The sequence below is a fragment of the Leiobunum rupestre genome, chromosome 8 (assembly GCF_980474605.1).
Source record: "Leiobunum rupestre chromosome 8, qqLeiRupe1.1.hap1, whole genome shotgun sequence".
Classification (NCBI taxonomy): Eukaryota; Metazoa; Arthropoda; class Arachnida; order Opiliones; family Sclerosomatidae; genus Leiobunum; species Leiobunum rupestre.
Genome location: NC_143391.1, coordinates 11,159,544 through 11,173,599, shown reverse-complemented (window position 1 = coordinate 11,173,599; position 14,056 = coordinate 11,159,544). Strand labels below are relative to the sequence as shown.

General features: G+C 35.8%; 1 protein-coding gene across 2 annotated transcripts in view; it reads right to left on the bottom strand.

Moving 5' to 3' along the window:
- LOC149932376 (glutamate receptor ionotropic, kainate 2-like) overlaps positions 1-14,056 on the bottom strand; it is a 58,311-nt gene that overhangs the window by 28,962 nt on the left and 15,293 nt on the right. For both annotated transcript variants that reach the window (XM_090157520.1, XM_090157519.1), the window contains exons 3-4: positions 7,312-7,563; positions 5,775-5,953 (exon numbers count right to left, since the gene is read on the bottom strand). In XM_090157520.1, coding sequence (XP_090013646.1) covers positions 5,775-5,953; positions 7,312-7,563 — 431 coding nt within the window. The remainder of the gene's footprint in view (positions 1-5,774; positions 5,954-7,311; positions 7,564-14,056) is intronic.

The window sequence follows — 14,056 nt, the reverse complement described above, 5'->3', positions numbered from 1 at the left end:
TTTTACTCTTGGCGGGGAATGGTCACTGTTGAGTTTCGATACCGGGAAGAAGAAGAAAATACCTAGACTAAAACCACAAAAACTTCGAATTACATCGTCTACTTTCCGTCATAACGAGTGTTTTATTGGAGTTATCAAATACAAGCTAGATGGTAGAAGGTATTAGCCTAGCTATAATTATTATTATTAGTATTATTTAACTAAAATTCGCTTTTTCAAAAATCTACTTATCCGATTGATCTATTAATATTTAACATTTTAGGGGTCATTTGCAAATGAAATAACGTAAAGATGAGAGGATAGTTTTGTTTAATGTTACAGGGGTTAAAAAAATGTTACGCAACAAGTCATATTTTAGTGCCAGAACTTACTTGTTTTTTAAATTGAGGGACCTATTGACTCCACTAGCCTACTGGTACGTTTTTTGCTAGTGTGGCACGCAAACAAACAAAATGACGGCTTTCAAACGATAATTTCACCACTTCTAAAAAAGTTTTGCTTTACCAACCTGCTTAATAACATCATTAGCCTATTATAAGCCAAGTATAAGAATTATTTATGATGACCACAGCCCCTTTAAAGGTTCACAGACGAATTTCACATAGCTCATCCCCTACGACACATGACTCAGGCATTTCCTTGTGAAACAAGGTCTCGTTGAATTTTATTTCTATGGAAAGGTTACACTGAGACGTACTTATGAGTTATTTTCTAACATATAGTATTATAAATCGGCACCTCTTTCATCTAAGAATTATTTATAACATATTTGACGTGCACAAGGTATACGCGACTGTTTTCAAACTGCCCACGTTCGCTACAATCGCCTAAAAACTAATCGGATATCTACTCCATTTCATTCAAAAATAAACGGAAAAAACCACACACCATAACCATACAATATTAGAGCTAAAAATTTAAAATACCGCCAATATTGCGGAAGAAAATCATCCTAAAAAATTAAAAAAAACTATCTTGCATCGCAGATTCAACTAAATCCCTTAGTTAATTTTTACGTTGGTATTTGTCTTATCGCTTTTGTTCAGTGGCGTCGCTAGGGTGTTTTAGGCGGCGCTTGAGCCACCTGTTAAATTTCTGAAGCGCCACCTAAAATTTCCGAAAAGCGGCTCCTAAAATTCAGAATTTTTACAATTTACTTGGCGAAATGTTTCTTCGAACTTAAAAATGGGCATAAAAATTTTCAGTTTTCTTAGCCGGCTTCAATGTTTAAACCTTACAAACCTTTTTGGGAGCCCCAACCCATCCCCCATATCACTCAATAGGATGGCTCTGACCAGTGCTTACGTCTTAAGCGCCACCAGTTTGGAAATCCTGGTGACGCCACTGCTTTTGTTAGGAGAGTTGGTGATTTTCACATTACATAATTTACGAATGGTCCCTTATTTATTATATAATTTTATTATAATATTATTTTGAACGCTTCCTTTCACTTCAAAAATAGTTTAAATATATTGGAAATTTGTTTTTTTTTAATAAAACAATATACGGGTAACCGTATTTTCATTAAAACACGATACGGGTCCTTAATTACGCTTCTGTGGAAATATATTGAAAGCCTTTTCGTTCAACTAATTAGGTTCCAGAGTACAAGTTTGACTGAAGATAAGGAGTATAACAATCATAATGGAAACCGTAGACGAAATATTCCCGAGAACACGTCTGTCTTCCTAGGATATCGCGAGGTTTTAAGGGTCAGATTATAGTCAAGGCTCATTTCGGTTACGAACAAAGTGAGTGCATCGAAACTCGAGCGACAAGTTTATGATGACTAATTAGTAGGTTTCCTTCGAGGCAAGGCAATTCGAATCAAGCCCGACCCTCTTATGTCAAACACAACGTCGCTACTTCGCTGAACAAACCGAACCGAGTGCCCATTGGAAATGAACGCCCCAGGTTGTGGGGAATAATTGCGCGAATTATTAAGTGGCAAAAATATGCATAAATTAATATTTATAAATGATATTGGGATCAACAATAAGTATACTATATAATGAGATTAACGGTATTGAAGATCAATTGCCGTTGTGGAGCCACACCCACACTAATTGTAATTGAGAATTGTCCGGAACTGGCTCACCAAACAAACGCGCACTTTCAATAGTTATAATATCAATAATATATTTCTGCTAATGTATTTACGTAATATTTTAGCTGACACTCTTGGTTATATATACAGCGAGTTGGATACTTACTAAGTTGATGGATAAAGTAAAGTAATACCGAAACGTTTGTCTCAACCTTTTCAATAGTGCTAAATGAAGGCTAATTCAAAGGTCAACATTTCACAGTTTTCGTTTCAATTTCGTTTACACACTGTATCAAAGGTTGCTGCTATTTGTCAAGTTAAGTGGATTTAGATTTGTTTAATTAAAAGGATGTGTACTATAAGAATTAGATATCAATATATTTCGCTAAGCCTTTGTCACAAAAGGTAGCCAACATTTTGTAAATTCTTTCTCCAGTCACATGGAGCAACTCTCTTTGCGACTCGCAATGTTTGGCAAAATGTTGGCTCGTGTGAATAGTAATATAATATACGAGCTTATCTCTGCACCAACCATTAGAGAGTAGTGGGTAGTGGAATACGTTACTTTTGGAGATAGGTACGTACACATTTTAACACGAAATAATCTCATTAGAGAAGATTACCCCGAAAAAGTAGAGACGGGATAAAAAATGAAATGAATAGATGAACATTTTTTCATCTGGTCCAAATAGGATTATTTTATATTTAATTAATAGCAGCGAAAACAACGCTAATACTTATCAAAGACATGCATGTTCAAAAATAAAACACAACTACCTGTATAGACTTCGTTTCTTATAATCTATTATTTTAATAGGATAAAAAAGTAATATTTCTCGCACAAGCTAAAGCAAAGCGCAATTCTTTAAAAAATATATAAATCCTTAAGTATAAAATAAAATAGAGAAGTTAATCAGAGCGCTCTATAAGCTTACTAGCTCGACAAAGTTTATACTTTCGAATGATATATTTGAAATCTTTAATACCAAATCATATTTACGTCGAATATGCTCTAAGGTTCGAATAATATTTAGTGTATAATTTAAAATACTGAATATTGCGAAAGAGTTTCTAAGCTTCCAGCTGAATAAATTGACAGATAATTATTATAAGTTGTTCATAACTATGCGAGTTAAAAAGCGTATAATTTGAAATGATCGTGTTATTATTCAAATGAAATTGTAAAAATGTAAAATTTTAAATTCAGAATTATATTTTAAAGTTATTTTACAATTTATACGAACACTAACGATTCGCTAATATTAAAAAGCTCCGTAATGGGTAGAAAGAAAATTGTTGTACGACCCTCTCTAAGAAGTAAGGGTAAAGAGAAAGGGAGATCTATTTGTTTTTGGAGTGTAAATGGAGCGAGATACATCTTTGCGGAAAATGACGATACTTCACTTTGAAATGAAAGAGATGGCAAAGGTCCCCGAGAGTATAGAGTTGTATCTTCATTTTTATATAGAGCAAGACGTTCGAAACCTAATCACGTTTTTACCCCGGACCCCCGGGAAATGAAAAAAAAGAAGAAAAAGGACAGTAGCTAACATTCCTTTATACGTGTCTGGAAAGGCGATAGTGGACGGTGGTCGGAGGCAAGGAAGCGGACGACGAGGGGTATCAGAAAGTAAGGCCTAAAGCATTTAGAAGAAATCACTCGATACCGAGTGATAACTCCATCCTATCTAAGAGCAGATCGGGGATGGCTGGCTGTAATTAACCTAGATATTGGAGCGTTGACGCTTCCTCTTCGTGGGAAATTCGACGTCACCGGAAGATGGCGACAAAACGAAAATTCTTAAGATAGAGGCCCACTCCGATCCAGCCAGAATGGCAATGGCTGCGAGGGGGGGGGGGGGAAGCGTCACTGCAGTCCTCCTCCGCCGCCATCAACTTACCGAGACACGTCACTTTGATCGATCACCCCGTAGTATCGATCGAAAAATGAACTGATCGATTAACCGAAGAAAAACCTCGGCGCACCACCTGACAAAAACACGAAAAACAACCGAGGAAAAACACCCTCGGCTATTGTTCGAAGTTGTTCTTTATCGCCATTTTAGCGCTTTGACGGATGGGAAAATATTTAAATTGGCCACCCGATTTCCCACTCAATTTTCGACGGTTCTACCCGCCTTTTATTTTTCAGAGACTAGCCATTTACGTTGCCAAGTTAAAGACGGACATTTAATCAATTGAGATAGAAATGACTTACTAATCTAGTCTACTTAAGAAAGAATTGAGGGCTTGTTTGCGAAAGGGGCTATATAAAGATGCGTTCAGATTCTATAACATTAATTTTGTACAACTAATTGGTAATTAAATAATCAGTGTGAACAGGAAAAGTAGGTAAATCTTTTAGGAGGACCAAACACGCAACTTTTCGGTAGATGATCGATTTTTACGGTGTACAATATTCTGAAGATATTCAGCTATTTGAAATTCAAACAATGAAATTGGGTTATTCGTGTCTACACCGATGCGCGAGCATTGAAACCTTTGACCCGTGGTCTGCTTAGTTTTTAAAAAAAATCGAAATAGCGGCTAAAGCCTTTTGCTTTTTTCTAAATGATATAAATAATTTTGATAGACAAAACCTATTTAAACATTCAGAGTGCCCTATATGTCTACTGTTGGAATCTCTGGCCTAAATTTTGACTTTTGATATAAATATCTTAATTTTATATGCAATAATTGGTGAAGAATTTCACTATAAGTTGCAATGGACTGCTCCCTCTGAATGTTTATTAGTTTTACTGATATCGGCAGATTTCCTAGGATAGACACAGTTCCTACACAGTACTGATGAGCCCCAAAAGGGCGAAACCGGTCTACTGTTGGAATCTCTGGCCTAAATTTTGACTTTTGATATAAAACCTATTTTCTAAATATCTTACACGAAATAGTAGAAGCGAAAAAGTAATAGACGACAAAAACCAAGAATAATGCCGTTGGAGAATCCCAAAAGGTTAACCCTCGTGTGGACAAATACTATCGCGACCTACCAAAATTGAATATAAAAGCATTTCTTGGTGGAAACAGACTAGCAATTAGGGGCAATCCGGGGGTCATTGACCCTTAAAATAAATGCTGGGACCCTCGAAATAAATAATTCAAAGAGGGATCGAGTGTCACCATGACCCACAATTTAAATGAAAACGTTTGAGAAAATTTCAAATATATCATAAGCTATTGACTTTCCGGTAGATTCTATATATATTTATTTAATTTTAACTCCCCATTTCACTCATTCACGAATCAGGGACCCCCCTGAAAAAAGACACGATAAGGTTCGGGAAAATACCACTATTAGCAAATATGGGTGGAAAAGTATGAACTACAGGTGACACGAATTCAAAATTTTCTGCTATCGTAATCCGAAACCTTAAAGGTTCTCAAATCATACGAATCCTTTAATCTCGAATCTTTCGAATGCTCCATATAAGATAAATTATAAGAAATAAGAAAATATTAAAATAACAAAATCAAACGGTTTCAATTGAAAGTAAATTTTTAAATATTTAATGTAAAAGAAAATTTAAGAATATGGTTTAAAAAAAAATTGGTTAATATTCGAAAAATTCGAATGAAGAAAAAGCGCAAAGATTAAAATTTTCCTGTCTCGATTTTTTGTTCAAGATTCGCGATATTCATAAATTTGAATGTTGTTACATCGGACACGAACAATTAACTGACACAAATATGGATAGTCAATAGAACTTACGTGTTTAAGGACGGTGTATATGTTTTCCCTTTTAACGTCGATAACGAAGTTGGATTCGCTGGTGCGTTTGATTTTCCAGAAGAGGTCCCGGTATGGTTCGCCCGGCGTGAATTGATACATGTGAATTCTCCAATTGTTTTGCTGGGCTTCTTTGAAAAAATCTTGTAAGCGAACTACACCTTAAATAATAAACGAAAGTTTTTCAACCGTAGTTACGCAACGGGGCTACTGGCAGTGCTACCCCAAAATTTTCTATTACGATAATGGATAGGTAAAAAAAGTTAATATCGATTTTTGGAAAATGTAAATGGAACAACTCCATTTCAAAGTTGGTTAAATTGGTCATTTCCCAGTTTCTGAGCTCTAAGTATTTGCAAAGTGCAATCATTAAGAATAGAGCCTCGTATATCTAACAAAGAAGTTTTAGAAGCCACGGAATAATCACTCTAAGAGTACGATATCGTAATTTATTATTACAGAAAAAGCTCAACCTTTGAAAATACACATAGGTACCTTGAATATACTCGACATTGATGACTTTTAAGGTCAATATACTAACGTACCTTTTTCACAAGCGTTTTTAAAATTGAACAGGGTGCGCTCGGATCTACGAAACTATAGATTAGTTTAGTCTAGACTTCGTAGGAAGCGTAAAGAACAACGCGCCCGAAATGTTTTCCTTTGTGTAAGGGGGAAATTAATTTATTTTTAGACACAACGAAGGAAGCTCTGGCCATTAGCGACGCTTTAGGGATGAGGCGAAGAAGCCTCACTTTTCCGCGAAACATATCGAACGGGCAAAGTAATAGAGCCGACCGAACGCTTTATAAAGATTTTGGGTCAAGCGAACGCGAGGGGGGGGGGGGTTGTCTCCGGGGAAAGGGGCTAAAATATGTCGCCCAACAAATTAAATTCCGCTCCGAGGACGTAATATATATAAAGGGAAAAGACCCTTTTAAAAGCTATTAAAAGTTAGTCTAGAAGAGTTTCGAAGGCGTCCTTCCGTTTCAAAAAACGCCTCATCGTAAGGATCGAGTTTTACAGCCAATTCACGGCAGGACAGAAGGGGCTGGTCGTGTCGAATCTGCCTCGAGAAATAGACTGAAAAGGGGCATCAGCCGAGAGTGGCTCGAGGGTCGTTAAAGGCGAAAGAATTGTAGCGCGTTGAATAAACCCTTCAAACACTATATTCTCCGCGCTTGGACGCTCGAGGGCACCTACGCCACACGCGGTATAACGGCTTTTCTTTAGGTTCCTAGATATGAGTCATATAGCTCGTTTTATATTTAAGTCTGTCAATGTTACTGGATATTTTTATCGTGGAAAAGCCTTTTAAACGTAGTTTAGTTCGATTTATAAGCCCCGAGGACTCGAGTTTAGCTTTCAGATAGGTAATTAACGAGATATTCTGGAAAACTGGTCTTCCGTACAAGTTTGATTAGATAAACAAGGAGCTATAATGACGAGAGGGTTGTTGACGGTACAAGCCCTCAACGCGCGGGGTACTAGGGCGTGAAGAGAGTCCTCGGCGAGTTACCTTCGTGTTCCTCGTAGACGACGCAGAAGCTCCTCCAGCCCCAGACTTTGACGAGCTCGACGTAAGCCCTGGCCAGAACGGAGGGACGAGGAAACAAATTGATGGACAGGTCATCTCTTTGTAGTTGAAAATCCCAGCGAGTCTCCACGTGCGGTACATCCAAAGCGTCACAAATTGACTGGACGTGCATACTCGTCACGTCTGACAGAGGGCCGAAGATGCCCGCTACGCCCATACTCAGCAAGTTACAAACTGCGCCATAGAAAAGAAGACTCGTTTTATTAATAATATTACAACGCTGAAGCCTCTTATTCATACCGAGTGTAGAAGAGAGTAAGTCTAGCCGAGTATATGCTTATGTCTAGACTTAAATGAAGTGTGCGGGTATATAGTGGCTTAAAGCGTGGGAAAACGCCACGTGAACGTTAAAAATAGCACCAGAGTAGACATAACAGATATTTTTTTAATGGTTGCCTGTTTCGCCAATAACAACATAAACCATAACGTGTCCAGGGAGTGACACAAGTTGTTATTAGTCTTTCGACCTGACAAATATGCTCCGTCATCCTTTCTCACGGAGAAGCCAAAGTCTAGCGAAAATTTAAAAGCTTCCAACAGTAAAAATTAAAACTTACTTTGGAAAAATATATATTATGAATTATCGAATCACGAAACATTAAATTGGAGGCTATTATAACTCTTCGTTTCTGTAAATAGTTATTTTCGTATTTGAAACCTAACCCGGTGGTGATTCTGCCAACTAAGAGTGACGACGTTCCTGTTCAGTAACTTCCAATTACGCAATCGCTAAGCGCAGTGGTTCCCAAAAGGTGGAAGGGTCACAGGGGTTCCGAGAATTCGCAGCGCGGCCATCTTTGTTAGTGTCAAGAGTCTTTTAAGATGAGTAAAAAAGGGAGTTGGGGTTCCGCCAAAATTAGGTGGATAATTTAGGGTTCCACACAAAAAAAGGGAACCGCTGGCTTAACGTTGTACCGATGTCGTCGAGGGGTTTGACATTGACCAAAATCCAGTAGAAAATTGCGGTAAAAATCCCCAAATCCAAAATCCAAGAATTTTCTTCCCATAATCCAAAATCCTGTTGTCCGAAATGCAAATGTACGACTCCTCACATATCGTTCGGTGTCAATGTTATTTCTCTACGTTACACTCTTAAAAACGTTGGGTTAATGATTTTGGTTATTTCATTTATAACTACTTTTTGAGTCAAAAATAACCCAAATGTAGTTGAAAATCTTGAAACGCAAAATTTGGGTTAAACAAAATTAGGTTGTTCTTAAGATAATATAATAACAACCCAAAATTGGGTAAATACTATATCGAACTCAAAGTTCCCACGCGCCAAAGACGATATGAGCATCGAAAATGTGTCCATCGAACTTGTAGTCTTTGGAAGACTGGAAATTAAAAATTTGCGCCATTCTTGCATCGTTTCCATGGGTGCTTGAAAGGATTCTTAATTTTTGATTCTAAAGGTATAGATTATTTTTATTTTTATTTACTATTTATAATTTAAAATTTTCCAATATTTTAAATTTATTTTTTATGTTGTGTTGATATTTCAGTGGAAGAACGTAATGAGCTCCCACGTTTAAATTTATTGCAAATTGCCAAGGCCCTACGATATTCTTTCAAGTGTGATCAAATTTATAAATGGATGTTTTTGTGGAAACAAAATTGAATGAGTGGTCAATTTATAGGCATCTTTATATCCCCATAGAAAAAAATCTTAACAGGACATGCAGGTACAAAGAATAAAATTGGAAGGTTTATAATTTCAAGACATACTTTTATACAACCAAATTAATTGTTAATTTATAACCCAAAATCGAGTCATATATTAACCATATTTTGGGAAACTTATAAATTTAACCCAAAATATCGTTATTAAAATAATCAATTTTGGGTGCAAACGAAACCACCCAATATTTTGTTTGGTTAAATACTGACCCAACAATGGGTAAACAAAAACAACCCAATTAATTGTTAAATTATAACCCAAAATTTAGTCATTTATTAACCATATTTCGGGCTAATGTTCAATCCATATTTGGGTAACTTATAAATTTAACCCAAAATAGCGTTATGAAAATAACCCTTTTTGGGTGAAATCTAAAACAAGCTAATATTTTGTTTGGTTAAATTCTGACCCAACAATGGGTAAAAATTCAACCCAATTTGGGTCAAAAACAACCCAATATTTTTAAGAGTGTACACTCATAAAAATATTGGGTTAAATTTATAAGTTACCCAAAATATGGTTAATATATGACTCAATTTTGGGTTATAAATTAACAATTAATTTGGTTTAGAAATTTGATCACACTGGAAAGAATATCGTAGGGCCTTGGCAATTTGCAATAAATTTAAACAAGGGAGCTCATTACGTTCTTCCGCTGAAATATCAACAACATAAGAAAATAAATGTAAAATATTGGAAAAATTTAAATTATAAATAGTAAATTAAATTAAAAATATTCTATAAACCTTTAGAATCAAAAATTCAGAATCCTTTCTAGCACTCATGGAAACGATGCAAGAATGGCGCAACATTTTTTAATTTCCAGTCTTCCAAAGACTACAAGTTCGATGGACACATTTTCGATGCTCATATCGTCTTTGGCGCGTGGGAACTTTAAATTTGATAGTATGACCCAATTTTGGGTTGCTATTATATTATCTTAAAAACAACCTAATTTTGTTTAACCCAAATTTTGCGTTTCAAGATTTTCAACTACTTTTGGGTTATTTTTGACTCAAAAAGTAGTTATAAATGAAATTACCAAAATCATTTAACCCATCGTTTTTAAGAGTGTACTTGTGGCCAGACTTAGATCAAATAAAGAAGCGTGTGCGCGGCTTACCGACGTAGTCAAAGACCCCGAAACTTGGGCTAATTTCATACAATACTTCCAATTCTAAACTAAAAAGTATTAACTAAAGTAGATTAGCAAGAGTATGGGCTATAAGATATGTACGAGATTAGATAAATGTCACAATCTCCAGCCCGTATTTCGCGAATAAAATCAGCTGATATAGAAATCGATAAAGAAATGGAGCGGCTAAAGCGAAAAGGTTTAAAATAATGATGGTTACACGAAAGAATTGCCATATCATGTTTACTTTTTTATTTCTATTTAGCATAATCGACCTGATCGGTTTTTTTTTCGCCTTTTTTTTTCGAAGAAAGAGCCGCGAACAACGAACTATATGAAGCGCGAAAGAGCTTCGAGGGCGGATGATACGCGGAGAAGAAAATAAGAGTTTGTGAAGAGTCCGATGAAGTGCGAAAATGCTTCATCATAAAGAGTTTAGAGAGAGTAGGCCCATTTCCAAAACAGCCGCCTGCCTCTATCGGCAAAGGCGGATTTCTCGCGCCATCAAAATACAGATTCCCGCCTTACAAAATATATACCTAGCCCCCCTTTTGCCAATTTGAATTGGTAATTTTCCGTCTTGGAAGGAGAAGGGGCGCTTTGGCTTTCCCGCTATTCAAGCTCGGTTCGAGTCGAGACTGACGCGATGGAAGAAGTAAAATGGCCGAGCAAATCCTTTAAAAAGGAGATAAAGCTTATCATAGACTCGAGGATGGTCTCGCGGTTCAGCCCGGAGCCTTCGATGAGAGACGGTAATGCGTATTCCACTGACTGAAGTGTTGCCCGTCAGAATTGCGGACTTTTTGTACAAATACTATCGAATTTGTATTATTTGCGACTAGAAGTTTATAAGATACCTCGTAAGGCTGGATTTGGATACTGTTGTGTGATAATTACCCACAAAACCATTCAATTTTTACCGGGAATTTTTCTTTTAATAATTATGTGAAATGTTCAAATTACATTGCGTAGGAATATTAAATTACACTGCGTAGGAATATGTAAATTACACTGCGTATGAATATGTAAATTACACTGCGTAGGAATATATAAATTACACTGCGTAGGAATATGTATTTTTCTCTGCGTATGAATATGTAAATTACACTGCGTAGGAATATGTATTTTTCTCTGCGTAGGAATATGTAAATTACACTGCGTAGGAATATGTAAATTTCACTGTGTAGGAATATGTAAATTACACTGCGTAGGAATATGTAAATTATTTTCCACAATATAATAATTTTAAAAACATGCTATAGTATAAATTTCGCTTCGCACTATGTTTTTTGTTCATAAAGCATTACGAAAATACATATTTAATTTTTCTGGCCCGATTTATTTGCAACGAAAGAAGTCCTTAATTTTTGGTTTTAAAAGTGGAAGTCATATCAATGTTTAGTAACGTTTTCTGCCACCATATTGGATATTGACTCCCTTAGAATCGCCCTGTATTGAGTGAATAAGGCTCAAATAAATCATCTCTAACCTAGCATGCAGAGGTGAGTTAGAGCATCGGCGCTTTTAAACCTAATCTTTTAATTAATTCAGTAGTCGACCAGAAAACAAGCATATTACATAATAACCGTTTTTACGTCTTTAAAAGTGTTGAGAATATATTAAAAAATATAAAAACGTCCAATCTTTAGGATCTATAAGTATCGATGATGCTCGCTAAAGTGTGACTTACAAGGAGACTACCCGAGGTGATTATCACGGATTTTGTTGAAACTCGAGGATTCGGCAGACCTTATGGTTGTATGAAAATTGCCAAACTTAAAAGTTCCAATGGCCTTTAGTTTTCCTATGGCAACCGAAAATGATTTTGACCTCTCCATTTAAAAAAAGCATGATATTTTCTCGGTTACCCAAATTTTGTTAAAATTTAACCAAAATTGATCAATTTTACCCAAAATAGGTCAAATTCATCTTTTTGGGGTAAGTTTTGAAAATTTAATTTTTAAATTTTTTAAGTAAGTGAAACCGAGAAAATCCCATGCTTTTTTAAATGGAGATTTTTCGTTTTGAGAGATCAAAAACATTTTCGATTGCCATGGGAAAACTAAAGCCCATTGCAACTTTTCCCTTTGGTAATTTTCATCTACTATGAGGTCTACCTAATCCCCGAGTTTCAACATAATCCGTGATAATCACCTCGGGTAGCCTCCTTGTTAGAACGCCAATTTTAAATATTTTTTTATAAAATTATAAAGGATCTACATTGGAAAGGTACCGTGAACAGATTTTATGTTACTAAATTTTACAAAATAAAACAACTTCATCCATTTATCAAATGGCCTAGCCACTTCCTGAAATTCTGTACTTCGATTACAGGCATATGAAACTGACTTGCGAGTACAGCCTTTAGTTATTAATGATAAATCGGTATTCAGTTAAGTGATTACTTTAGAACAATCAAATCGTATTTATCTTACAGTATTATCATAAAATTATGTATACAAAAAATTATTATTTTCCATGGTTGAGATATAACTTAAAATTTAATTGAAAATAGAAAACATTTACACATGGAAGAGTATTTATTTTAAAAACCTTTAATTATTAAGGTTGTCTGAAAACATAGGAGCTTTCGAGCTCGTGGCTCTTTATTAACTAAGTTTTTAGACAACCTTAATAATTAAAGGTTTTTAAAATAAATACTCTTCCATGCGTAAATGTTTTCTATTTTCAATTAAATTTTAAGTATCATAAAATTGTTATAAAAATTATCAAAATTAACTGTTTTGAGTTAATTAAAAAATATAACTGGACAAATTCTAGAATACATATAGTTTTATCTAAAAAAATACTAAACTATAATAAAATAAAATATAATATAAAAAATTAAAAAATATCACCAATATAAAATTATCGAAAGAGCACATAAAATTAAAATAGTCGATTTACCGATGGTTTAAAACGTGTGTAAAAAGCAATGTTTTATTTTCTAAAGGAGTCGTCACCTTGGCCGTAAATGTTTTGGACGTTACGAACGACCAGGGATGTTACGAGACATTTGAGCTTTAAGACCCCGGAGCATGGTAAATAATTTCCGATTATTTTCAAAACTAAACAGAGGCGAGTTCACGCGTGGGAGGATCGAGAGATGGCGCCTGTCCCGGAACAGCGCGGAAAAGGGTAATAGAATGCAGCAGCTCGTTCCTCATAGGTTATAACGGAGCGGCCTCTTTTCTCTAATAGCGAAACACTAACGTTCCATTTCCTGACGTTTAGCGGCGGTGCGGGAATAACAATTTCTTTGCCCCGCGGAGGTAAAACTAGGTTATTCTGGAAAATATTTTCTTCTCGCGACTAACGGCGCGCTTTCGGCCGGAGCCCCGCAAATTTCATTAAGAGCGAAGGAGCGTAAAAATTCCTCGAGTAAAAATATTAGAGAGCTCTTCTATTGATGGCAAAAAGCCAAAAGAACTTCTGGGAAAGAAAATATGCCTCTTATACGTAATATTCCCAGGAAACAAAATAAAAGGCTCGAATAATAGTTCGCCCTAATAGATTTCACCCCTCACCCGCCTTTGTATACGAGGTACATCGATCGGCTTTTAGCCTGGAATAAACTAGACATTTTTAAAAAGGATTGGGAAAAGAGGGGAGTGGTGAAACCGCTAAAAAGTAGTCGCATTACTGTGATAATGGTACGGCTTTCGAACACCGGCCAACTCGGTCGGAGTTAAAATTAATTTCCTTCAAATATTATCGCCGGACTATCGCGGGAAAACTGGCAGATAAGAGAAGAGGGAAAGAAAGATGGCTCGCCTCTAATATCTATAAATGGAAATTTAATACCTTATAGGAAACTGATTTCAACTCGCGATATCAAAACCGGTGGGAGG